Source organism: Choloepus didactylus, chromosome 6 (genome assembly GCF_015220235.1).
Source record: "Choloepus didactylus isolate mChoDid1 chromosome 6, mChoDid1.pri, whole genome shotgun sequence".
Lineage (NCBI taxonomy): Eukaryota > Metazoa > Chordata > Mammalia > Pilosa > Megalonychidae > Choloepus > Choloepus didactylus.
Window position 1 is genome coordinate 117,667,529 of NC_051312.1, and position 13,162 is coordinate 117,680,690.

General features: G+C 41.9%; 2 protein-coding genes across 2 annotated transcripts in view; both read left to right on the plus strand.

The window, feature by feature from the left end:
* The window catches only part of CEP126 (centrosomal protein 126), a 116,649-nt gene that overhangs the window by 100,945 nt on the left and 2,542 nt on the right, over positions 1–13,162 (plus strand). The gene's annotated exons all lie outside the window — the stretch shown is intronic.
* LOC119538332 (protein kinase C eta type-like) lies at positions 5,854–8,640 on the plus strand. The gene is given in 3 exon segments (XM_037841213.1): positions 5,854–6,964; positions 6,966–7,711; positions 7,713–8,640. Coding segments are annotated over 3 exon segments (2,061 nt in total). The 5' UTR covers positions 5,854–6,163; the 3' UTR covers positions 8,227–8,640.

A 13,162-nucleotide genomic window follows, 5' to 3' on the forward strand; every position in this document is an offset into this window, starting at 1 on the left:
TACAAGAAAGAAAAAGATAATTATAAGATCAAAGTCCTTGTGAAGTTAATGGGGATTAGGCTCTAGTGCAAGGGGAACAATTGGCCTTATATAGGAGCACTGAGGAGGAAAGATGGATACAGAAGCAGGTAGATATGTAGATATGGTCTTAAAAAGTGAGGAGTTCTCTTCTGGTAGCTTTTACTTACAACTAAATAAGAAGCAAAATCATCAACTGAGTGAGGAGAGAAAAGAGGGGTTGAAGATTTGAGGAGGGAGATGTGAAATAGTTATCTCACGGAGCTGGAGAGTGAATTATAATAGATAAATGTAGTAGGACTGCCAGACAGTACTGAGGCTGCTTGAGGTCATATCTTAAAGGGTGATTATTCATCATGGTTGTGTTTTGCACCAACCTGTGTCAGTTCATCTAGAATAGGGGTTGGATTTGACCAGGGTTGAGTTTTCACCAAGTGTCTTTGCCTAGTTTCCTCAAAAAGCAGCCTGAGGCAGAAAATGTATGCACTATTAATAGAGGGACAGGGAATGAAGCAGGGAAGGATGGTGTGGTAGTTTGGAGCTGTTATGTACCCCAGAAAAGGCCATGTTCTATTAGTCCATTCTTGTGGGTGAAGACCTATTGTGGGTGGGACCTTTTGATTAAGTTGTTTCAATTGAGATGGGATCCAGCCCATTCAAGGTTGGTCTTAATCCTTTACTGAAGTCCTTTATGAGAGGATAAAAGGCAGAGACATTTAGAGAGAGTAGAGAGAGAGAAAAACACCCTGGAGATTCTAAGAGAGAATCCACAGGTGCCCAGAAAGAAAGCCACTGAAATGAGAAGCTGAAAGCAATGAAACCCAGGAGTGAAGGACCAGCAGACACTGGCCATGTGCCTTGCTATCTGCCAGAGGAACCCCAGAGGCCAGCAGCCTTTCTTCAGAGAAGGTATTCTCTTGTTGATACCTTAATTTGGACATTTTCATGGCCTTAGAATTATAACTTGTAATTTAATAAATTCCCATTATTAAAAGCCAACCAATTTCTAGTATATTGCATTCAGTCAGCTTTAGCAAACTGAAACAGATGGATAGCCAGTATGTAGATAAGATTATTGGGTGTGAGGAGGCCAAGAAATTGAGTTGCCAGGTGTGCTGGTTTGGATGTATTATGCCCCCAAAATGCCATATTATTTAATGCAATCTTGTGTGGACAAACATATTAGTGTTGATTAGGTTGGAATCTTTGGATTAGGCTGATTCCATGTGGGTAATACGTTTGATTAGATTATTTTCATGGAGGTGTGGTCCCGCCCATTCAGCATGGGTCTTGATTAGTTTACTGGAGCCCTATAAAAACTCACAAACCAAAGGACCTTAGAGTAGCTGCAGCTTCGAGAGACATTTTGGAAAATGCCACTTTGAAATGCAACCTAGGTGCAAGCAGACACCAGCCACATACCTTCCCAGCTAGCAGAGGTTTTCCAGACACCATCGGTGTTCTTTAGTGAAGGTTCCCTACTGTTGATGCCTTTGTTTGGACATTGCATGGCCATAAGACTGTAACTTTGTGAGCAAATATACTTCCCTTTATAAAAGCCAATCCATCTCTGGTAGTTTGTATTACGGCAGCATTAGCAAACCAGAACACCAAGGTATTAGATGGATTATCTATGCAGATGTTGAAATCACCAGAAATGACAATAAGCATAGCAGTGTAGAGAAAGAAAATAAACCAGATGCTAAAATCTTCAGTGAATTGTGGAGAAGTTCTAGGATGAAGGTTGAAGAATCCAACCAGATGGGTAAGAAAATAGAATATTCTTATGGCATATATCTCAAAGGGAATGGGGCTTTTTTGGAAGAAGAGAGGACCAATAGTCCAGAACAGTGCTTCTCGAACTTTGATGTATTTTCAAATCACCTAAGGATCTTGATAAAATACGTTCTCTAACTCAATATGTCTGGGGTAGTACCTACGTAAAAACAATGCTGTTGGCCCATGGACCACACTTTGAAAAACAAGGGTCTAGAACATAACCTTGGCTGCACATTGGAAGTTTAAAAAATACTGATACCTGGGTTATACCTCAGTGCAGCTTGGGCATCTGAACTTTTTAAAGTTCCCCAAGGAATTCTAACATGCAGCCAAGGTTGAGAGCCACTGGTCTCAAAGCAGCAAAGAAACAGGAAGGTCACCTACTGTTCTAGTTTGCTAATGCTGCCAGAATGCAAAACACCAGAGATGGATTGGCTTTTGTAAAAGGGGGTTTATTTGGTTACACAGTTACAGTCTTATGGCCATAAAGTGTCCAAGGTAACACATCAGCAATCGGGTACCTTCACTGGAGGATGGCCAGTGGTATCCGGAAAACCTCTGTTAGCTGGGAAGGCACATGGCTGGTGTCTGCTCCAAAGTTCTGGTTTCAAAATGGCTTTCTCCCAGGACATTTCTCTCTAGGCTTCAGCTTCTCTCCAAAATATCACTCTTAGTTTCTTGGGGTGTTTGTCCTCTCTTAGCTTCTCTGGAGCAAATGTCTGCTTTCAACAGCCATCTCCAAAATGTCCCTGTAAGCTGCAGCTCCTCTCTCAGCTCTGTGCATTCTTCAAAGTGTCCCTCTGGGCTGTAGCAAGCTCGCTCCTTCTGTCTGATCTTATATAGTGCGCCAGTAATTTAATTCAGACCCACCAAATGGGCGGGCCAACACCTCCGTGGAAATTATCCAATCAGAGTCATCACCCGCAGTTGCGTGGAGCGCATCTCCATGGAAACACTCAAAGAATTTCAATCTCATCAACACTGATAATGTCTGCCCACACAAGATTACATCAAAGATAATGGCATTTGGGGGACACAATATATTCAAACTGGCACACTACCTTTCCTCCAAATCCAGTAGTGAACAGGGCAGGGAACCAAAATCTAGCCTGCACTAGTGAGTAATGCCAATGAAGCAGACAATCTGGGTACCCTCTCCCACTGACAGTACTGGAACTATACTGAAAAATTCTTTAGCCATTTTTTTCTGGACTTTCATAATCACCAATCTATCAATAAAATAGCAATACCACATAAACTCTGAATTAACTATTAGTTATAGTCAAGTATATTGGGAAAAATTAATGAAATATTCTAGTATTTAGGAACAAATTTTGTTTTGCTTCTCTCCATTTACAGTATATGAATGGTCTTGGCATTTCTTTTTCGTTTATTAAATATTAAGTACTGTCTATATACCAAAAACTTTGCTACATTCTCAGAATACATCATAACATGAAACAGCCTTTGTTTTGTCAACTTTGCTAAGGCTCTAATCTATGTTTCCCTGAAACCTTCCCTGTCTACTCCTAAGGTAGAGTTAGCCAAAAGAGGAAAGCGGAAGTGAGCAGAGCCCTTAATCTTGGGAGGTCGTCAAGGTCAGTCATAGTGATGGACAGACATAGAGGTGCCCATTAGGTCCCAATTTGTCCTCACTCTCTTCTATTGTACAGCATCTTTTTGACCATGGACTCTGTTGGCCAACAGGGAGTAGCTTAGGCCCACCACCAGGTTCTAGGCTGCAGACCCACAGAGACAGTAACTTCACAGAAGCACAGTTTCCCCACATGTGGCCATTTCCATAGCTTATTCCATCGTGTTCCCTCTTAATAGGTCTGCTTTGGCTGCTAGGTATGTTTGGATTCTCAGATTTCCCTACATGCTTCAACTTGTCTACCCACACCAGTGCTTCAAACAGCCTGATTAGTAACTATTTCTCTGATCCTCCAATTCTGCCCCTCCGGACTTTCATTTTCCAGCTCCTAAATTTCATAAAATTTAATTCCTATAATGAATCCCTTGGTTTCATTATTCTCGTTAAGGCTTTGTTTTCATGATTGATAACAAGTCTGATGGAGAAGACATACAAATAAGCAGGCAATTATAAAGCAGTGTAAAAAGTGCTAAACTCATTAAGCTTTATAAATACACTGTAGATAAATGACATTCTGAATTCTGAAAAAAGCTTCAGAGTTAGCCAAATGAATACCATTTTAGAGAATGAAAAGGAGAAAAGAGCCTTCAAGGCCTAGATAATACAGGGAGCTAGAAAAGAGTGAGAGAGAAAGCTGGAGAGGGAAGCAAGAGCAAAAGTATTCCACTGGTGTCCTGAAGTGCCCTAACTGTGCGTTCCAGGCCCTTTCCTCATTAAGTCCATCGGATACGTTTTCACATGTTTGCCCTCAGAACTTCCCTGTCAGCTTTACAACACTATAGAGATTTCTTGGTACTCAGAAAATATCTAGAATTATTGAATAATAAACTTTAAATGCCAATGCAAATAAACTAGAATTTATAGCTTTCCTTTCAAACCTGAATTTTAAATAAAATTGTAAAATCACATTTCCAAAATGAGACTTTTACTTTTTCAAATAGAAAGGTGCTAATGAAAATAACATGGGGGTTAAGATAAAGGATCTGTAAACTCCTGTCCAACCTGGAGGATTATGGCAGGATTCGCTGACTATGTCATTATTTGACATACCAGCTTAGTTCATAGCCAAAGGGTTTTTGCATGTGTTTGCATGTGTATTTCTTCCTTACCATTTCTAGAAGGGGAAGAGAGAAGATAGGACTAGCAACTGCAGAGACAAGAAATATTAGTTAACAACATAATTAAGAGGATTTTTCGTGTACTTCTCTAGGACTAGCTGCACACTGGTTGCAGGAATCACCCATAGGAAAGCAAGTGAGCAACATATCCCTGAATATTCAGAGAGCAGTCAAGTTTAGTGTTCTGAGAATACCTTGAAACACATTGTGCCTGCCTGGGTGAAAAAAGATACAATCTGGCTCTGAATACAAATTAGGGATAAGAATCCAATAATGATGCTTTTGAGTAAAGCAATTATACATTTTTTCCAAGAATTCACAGTGCCCCTTTGTAGTCGATAGATTTAATGTTTGAAATTTGTGTTAAATAGAAATTTCTGTTATTAAACCTAACTTTGTGATAAAATTTTTATGAAGAATAGCATTTGGGTTTTTGTTTGTTTAATTGCTTATTTCAGTGGAGTAATAAATATTCCAGAAGATATCACATCCCACAAAAGGGCCCTAAGTGGCAGCAATTGAGCAGAGGTTACATTTCTACATAGTTAAGGGAGACTCCCCTACAGCCCTAAGACCAGATTGGCTCTTCCAAATTTAATATGTGACACTTCACATTACAGGAAAAAAACATATGAAATTTTTTTGTTAATGGCACTGCTAAAGTCTGGCTCCTCTCCACAATTAGGTTTACAGTGCTTTATGTAGTCAGAAATGAATGAATATATGTTGAATACCTACCATGTGCCTAATACTGTGTGTGTGTATATATATATTCCAACCATCCTGTCAAAACCTGGGTAATTTCGTCTCCATTTCACAGATGAGAAATTGGAGGCTTAGAGAAGTTAAACCTATCCAAGGGCATACAACTAGTCAGTGGCAGAATCGAGAATTAAACACAGGTCTGTCTGACTCAAAACTTAGTGCTTTCCTATTTTAGGGGTATAAGAGTAGGATTTAGGAAGGCCACAAACAATTTAGAACTCAGGTTTTAAATCTAGAGTTGCATGCCCCTACTACTAAATATTTTGGCAACTTTTTTTTTTAACACCGTCAAGATACAGTTTGTGAATTGATATACAATTTATAAAATGATATTCCAATAGGTTAAGCAGGCCAAAGGGGTGTGCCATGAAATTTGTGAAGCATTCCAAGCTCCTTAGATGAAAGCTCACTTTTATTTAAAAAAATACAAGGATTTATATTTATATGTTAGTTGTAGATACATATTCAGCAACATCCTTCATCAAAACAAACTTTGCAGGGGGAGAGGAGCTTCCCGTCCCCGGAGAAGGGGCGAGTCCCCGGGAAGTGCCCTGCGCTCGAGAGGGACGAACCGGCTTCCCCTGCCCACGGAAGGCTCAGCGCCGGGCTCTCCCCCTTTCCACCTCTGGAGGGAGGAAGGGAGGGAAGGCGGGGAGGGAAAGGTCCCGCGAAGGCGGCAGAATGGCTGGTCGACGGGGGCTTGGACGCTACTTTTCCTCGGAGCTGCCTCCACTCCAGCGGCTGTCGCAAGGGCTGGCTTGAGCCGGGGCTTCCCGCTCTCCAGCTGTGAGCCAGCGCGGCCCCCCGGGGCTGGGGCAGCGGCGCCGTCATGTCGTCCGGCACCATGAAGTTCAATGGCTACTTGAGGGTCCGCATTGGCGAGGCCGTGGGGCTGCAGCCCACCCGCTTGTCCCTGCGCCACTCACTTTTCAAGAAGGGCCACCAGCTGCTGGACCCCTACCTGACGGTGAGCGTGGACCAGGTGCGAGTGGGCCAGACCAGTACCAAGCAGAAGACCAACAAACCTACGTACAACGAGGAGTTCTATGCCAACGTCACCGACGGCTGCCACCTGGAGCTGGCCGTCTTTCACGAGACGCCCTTAGGCTACGACCACTTCGTGGCCAACTGCACCCTGCAATTCCAGGAGCTTCTGCGCACGACGGGCTCCTCCGACACCTTCGAGGGCTGGGTGAATTTGGAGTCAGAGGGGAAAGTATTTGTGGTAATAACCTTAACAGGGAGTTTCACTGAAGAACTCTCCAGAGAGACCGAATCGTCAAACATTTTACCAGGAAGCACCAGAAGGGCTATGCGCAGGCGAGTCCACCAGATCAACGGACACAAGTTTATGGCCACATACCTGAGGCAGCCCACATACTGCTCTCACTGCAGGCAGTTCATCTGGGGAGTGTTTGGGAAACAGGGTTATCAATGCCAAGTGTGCACCTGTGTCGTCCATAAGCGCTGCCATCACCTAATTGTTACAGCCTGTACTTGCCAACACAACATTAACAAAGTGGATTCAAAGATTGCTGAACAGAGGTTTGGAATCAACATCCCACACAAGTTCAGCATCCACAACTACAAAGTGCCAATGTTCTGTGATCACTGTGGTTCCCTGCTCTGGGGGTATAATGCGACAAGGACTCCAATGCAAAGTATGTAAAATGAATGTTCATATTCGATGTCAAGCCAACGTAGCCCCAAACTGTGGGGTAAACGCCGTGGAGCTAGCCAAGACCGTGGCGCTAGCCAAGACCGTGGCGGGAATGGGTCTCCAACCTGGAAACATTTCTCCAACCTCAAAACTCGTTTCCAGATCAACCCTAAGACGACAGGGAAAGGAAAACACCAAAGAAGGAAATGGGATTGGAGTTAATTCTTCCAACCGACTTGGTATCGACAACTTCGAATTCATCCGTGTGTTGGGGAAGGGGAGTTTTGGGAAGGTGATGCTTGCCAGAATAAAAGAAACTGGAGACCTCTATGCCGTGAAAGTGCTAAAGAAAGACATGATCCTCCAGGACGATGATGTGGAATGTACAATGACTGAGAAAAGGATCCTGTCCTTGGCCCGCAACCACCCCTTCCTTACCCAGTTGTTCTGCTGCTTTCAGACCCCTGATCGTCTGTTTTTTGTGATGGAGTTTGTGAATGGCGGCGACTTGGTGTTTCACATTCAGAAGTCTTGTCGTTTTGATGAAGCACAAGCTCGTTTCTATGCTGCAGAAATCATTTCAGCTCTCATGTTCCTACACGAGAAGGGAATCATCTATAGAGATCTGAAACTTGACAATGTATTGTTGGACCATGAGGGCCACTGTAAACTGGCAGACTTCGGAATGTGCAAGGAAGGGATCTGTAACAGCGTCACAGTTTTGTGGCACACCTGACTATATTGCTCCAGAGATCCTCCAGGAAATGCTCTACAGGCCTGCGGTGGATTGGTGGGCCATGGGTGTGCTACTCTATGAGATGCTCTGTGGCCATGCGCCCTTTGAGGCAGAGAATGAAGATGACCTTTTTGAGGCCATACTGGTTGATGAAGTGGTCTACCCTACTTGGCTCCACGAAGATGCCACAGGGATCCTAAAATCTTTCATGACCAAGAACCCCATCATGCGCTTGGGCAGCCTGACTCAGGGAGGTGAGCACGCCATCTTGAGACATCCTTTCTTTAAGGAAATCGACTGGGCCCAGCTGAACCATCGCCAACTAGAACCACCCTTCAGACCCAGAATCAAATCCCAAGAAGATGTCAGTAATTTCGACCCTGACTTCATAAAGGAAGAGCCAGTTTTAACCCCAATTGATGAGGGACATCTTCCTATGATTAACCAGGATGAGTTTAGAAACTTTTCCTCTGTGTCTCCAGAGTTGCAACCATAGCCTTTTGGGGAATGAGAGAGATGGTCCCAGAATCAAAAGGGAATAGAGATTTTCCAGGAATTTCTCTTTGTGGCATCAGCCTTACAACAAAAATCTTACCTTCAAGAAGCAAGCAGAGTGGTAGCTTGTCGTAAAATGTGTGTAGAAAGCAGGTATTTTATGATAAAATTGTTGTGTAGTGCATGCTTTGTGTGGAATTCAGAGGAAAACCCCGATTCAGTGATTAACAATGCCAAAAAAATGCAACTAACTAGCCATTGTTCAAATGACAGTGGTGCTATTTATCTTTTGTGGCCTTTTAGACTTTTGTTGCCCTAAAATTCCATTTTATTGGGAACCCATTTTCCACCTGGTCTTTCTTGACAGGGTTTTTTTCTACTTTAAACAGTTTCTAAATAAAATTCTGTATTTCAAGAGAAAAAAAAAAAAAAAGAAACAAGCAGAGAAACTCTGTGAAGGACAGAACTTCAAGAAATCAACTATTTCAAGTCCTGAGGGAGCCATGGTACTGGAAATAGTTGATACCAAAATGAGATTTCATGAAGAAGTATCTTGCTCAACCTATGAGTTTTCAGAGGCTATTTGGGTCTTGGGAGATTAACAGGCCACAGGAAGAGACAGTGTGAAGAATAAACCAGATCCTAAAAATTCTGAGCCAAACAGGCTTTTTACTTCAAGAGATAAATCAAGACTTTGACTCTATGGACCCCTCTGTGCTCTTCCTTGGAGCCAATGAACCTCCAGTACTGGCCGTCTGCAAGAGGCCAATAAATGCTAATGAAGAATTTAAAGGTCTTTTAAGAAAAGGAACGGCTTTTCAAATAGAAAGATCCACTCTGAAGAAACAAAAATAGATATCAGTAAACCTCACAAATCAGATGCTGGGCACAAAGACAACTGATACAGCTAATCCTCTTACTCTTACTTTCATTTAATAGATTTTTTTTTCATTTTTTTTATTCATTTTTATTGAGATATATTCACATACCATGCAGTCATACCAAGCGTACATTCAGCTGTTCACAGTACCATTATATAGTTGTGCATCCATCACCAAAATTAATTTTTGAACATTTTCATTACCACACACACAAAAGTAATAAGAATAAAAACTAAATTGAAAAAGAACAATTAAAGTAAAAAAGAACAATGGGTGCTTTTTTTTTTTTTGCCCCCATTTTTCTACTCATTCATCCATACACTGGACAAAGGGGAGTGTGGTCCATATGGCTTTCCCAATCACATTGTCACCCCCATAAGCTACATTTTTATACAATCGTCTTCAAGATTCATGGGTTCTGGGTTGCCCTATCCATTTTTTTTTTTTTCATTTTTATTGAGATTGTTCAGATACCATACAATTATCTAAAGATCCAAAGTGTACAATCACTTGCCCCTGGGTACCCTCATACAGCTGTGTATCCATCACACTTAATTTTTGTTCAATTTTTAGAAACTTTTCTTCACTCCAGACAAGAAATAAAGTGAAAGATGAAAAAAGAAAAAAAGAAAAGGAAACTCTAAACCTCCCCTATCCCTAACCAACCCCCCTCAATTGTTGACTCCTAGTATTGATATAATACGTTTGTTACTGTTTATGAAAAAATGTTGAAATACTACTAACTGTAGTATATAGTTTGTAATAGGTATATAGTTCTTCCCTATATGCCCCTCTAGTATTAACTTCTAATTGTATTGTCATACATTTGTTCTGGTTCATGAAGTGATTTCTAGTATTTGTACAGTTGATCATGGACATTGCCCACCATAGGATTCAGTTTTATACATTTCCATCTTTTGACCTCCAACTTTCCTTCTGGTGACATATATGACTCTGAGCTTCCCCTTTCCACCTCACTCACACACCATTCGGCGCTGTTAGTTATTCTCACATCTTGCTACCAACACCCCTGTTCATTTCCAAACATTTAAGTTCATCCTAATTGAACATTCTGCTCATACTAAGCAAGAGCATCTACATTTCTTCCACAAGGCAGGAGGGAGAGTCAAAGAAGGTAGAGAGGCAAAAGAAAGAGGAAACAAAAAAATGACAGCTAGGAAGCAGCAAAAGGAAAAATAACCTTAAATCAAAGTAGAATAAAGAATCAGACATACCACCAATGTCAAGTGTCTAACATGCCTCCCCTATCCCCCCCTCTTATCTGCATTCACCTTGGTATATCACCTTTGTTACATTAAAGGAAGCATAATACAATGATTCTATTAGTTACAGTCTCTAGTTTATGCTGATTGCATCCCTCCCCCAATGCCTCCCCATTTTTAACACCTTGCAAGGTTGACATTTGCTTGCTCTCCCTCGTAAAAGAACATATTTGTACATTTTATCACAATTGCTGAATACTCTAGATTTCACCAAGTTACACAGTCCCAGTCGTTATCTTTCCTCCTTTCTTGTGGTGTCTCACATGCTCCCCATCTTCCTCTCTCAACCGTATTCATAGTTACCTTTGTTCAGTGTACTTACATTGTTGTGCTACCATCTCCCAAAATTGTGTTCCAAACCACACACTCCTGTCTTCTATCACCCTGTAGTGCTCCCTTTAGTATTTCCTGTAGGACAGGTGTCTTGTTCACAAAGTCTCTCATTGTCTGTTTGTTAGAAAATATTTTGAGCTCTCCCTCATATTTGAAGGACAGCTTTGCTGGATACAGGATTCTTGGTTGGTGGTTTTTCTCCTTCAGTATCTTAAATATATCACACCACTTCCTTCTTGCCTCCATGGTTTCTGCTGAGAGATCCGCACAAAGTCTTATTAAGCTTCCTTTGTATGTAATGGATTGCTTTCCTCTTGCTGCTTTCAGGATTCTCTCTTTGTCTTTGACATTTGATAATCTGATTATTAAGTGTCTTGGCGTAGGCCTCTTCATATCTCTTCTTTTTGGAGTACGCTGCACTTCTTGGATCTGTAATTTTATGTCTTTCATAAGACATGGGAAATTTTCATTAATTATTTCCTCTATTATTGCTTCTGCCCCCTTTCTCTTCTCTTCTCCTTCTGGGACACCAATGATACGTACGTTATTGTACTTTGTTTCATCCTTGATTTCCTGGAGACGTTGCTCATATTTTTTCATTCTTTCCTCCATCTGCTCCTTTGCGTGTAGGCTTTCAGGTGTTTTGTTCTCCAGTTCCTGAGTGTTTTCTTCTGCCTCTTGAGATCTGCTGTTGTATGTTTCCATTGTGTCTTTCATCTCTTGTGTTGTGCCTTTCATTTCCATAGATTCTACTAGTAGGTTTTTTGAACTTTTGATTTGTGCTGTATACATGTCCAGTGCTTTCTTTACAGCCTCTATCTCTTTTGCAATATCTTCTCTAAACTTTTTGAATTGATTTAGCATTAGTTGTTTAAATTCCTGTATCTCAGTTGAAGTGTACGTTTGTTCCTTTGACTGGGCCATAACTTTGTTTTTCTTAGTGTAGGTTGTAATTTTCTGTTGTCTAGGCATGGTTTCCTTGGTTATCCAAATCAGGTTTTCCCAGACCAGAACAGGCTCAGGTCCCAGAGGGAAGAAATATTCAGTATCTGGGTTCCCTGTGGGTGTGTCTTAGAAAATTGCTCCACCCTTTGACGCCTGGGGTCACTGTGCTTTTCTGCCCAGCAGGTGACGCCTGTTAGCCTATAATTCTTGACTGGTGTGAGGAGGTATGGCCGTGTTCCCCCAGGCTCTGGGGTCTGGTTCTGAATGGAAAGGGCCCCACCCCTTTCCTCCTAGAGAAGACAGACCCCTCAGGTGGAGGTCATTAGCATTTCAATGGTCTCACTCTCTGCTTGTGGTGTCTCCACCCTTCCCAGAGTCACAGCCCTGGAAACTGAAAATGACTGGGGCTTTCTCCACTGAGCCAAAAAAGAAACAGATAGTCCCCTTCAGACCCAGTCCAAGGCAACCCTCCGGCTCTCCCAGGTCAGTCGTCACCCAAAGCCTCTGTCTTTTTTGGGGGGCTGCGTACTTGTAGTGAGCAGTTCACACTCGCTACTTAAAACCCCAGTTGGAGCTCAGCTGAGCTATATTTGCTTGCTGGGAGAGAGCTTCTCTGTGGCACCACACGGCTCTGCAGCTCGGGCTATGGGGGAGGGGGTCTCCCGACCTGGTTCCGCAGGTTTTACTTACAGATTTTATGCTGTGTTCTCGGGCATTCCTCCCAATTCAGGTTGGTGTATGATGAGTGGATGGTCTCGTTTGTCCCCCCACAGTTATTCTGGATTATTTACTAGTTGTTTCTGGTTTTTTGTAGTTGTTCCAGGGGGACTACTTAGCTTCCACTCCTCTCTATGCCGCCATCTTGCCCATTTAATAGATATTTATTGCATGTCCAGTGAGAAGGTGCCAGGATACCCAGTAGTATGAACAGCGGATCTGTGTTCATGGGGCTTTCATCCTAGTGTCCATTAATTTACCTGAATATTGTTGCATTCTGTGAAATGCCTTTCCATGTCGCATATGTAGTTCTTATTTGCCTACACATAACTCTTTTTCACAGAAGAAACAGGTAACTCATCCAACAGCAAATATCCACATGGTCAGCAGGCAGAGCTGGAGGCACTTGCTGCCTGCTGACCTGCGGAATCTCATCATGGAACAGTGGCTTGATATTGCTCTGCACTCATAAGTGAAGAATCGCATTCCACTGATGTCAACCAGACTCTGGCTTGTGTGTTTAGCAGTTTATTTAAATTATATCTCAAGAGAAAAAGACATTTGTTTGGTATACCCTTTAATAATTAGTCGTGGATATTGCAACAAGTACATTTATCAAAGGACCTCATGATATGTAACCTTATGTGTATCACTGGAGAATTTTATCTGGCTGGAAATAATTTTTTAGCAAAATAAAAAAATAAAAAATAAATTAAAAAATTAAAAAAAACAAACTTTGCAGATAATAATCCCCAACTTCAATACATTTGAGTCAGAA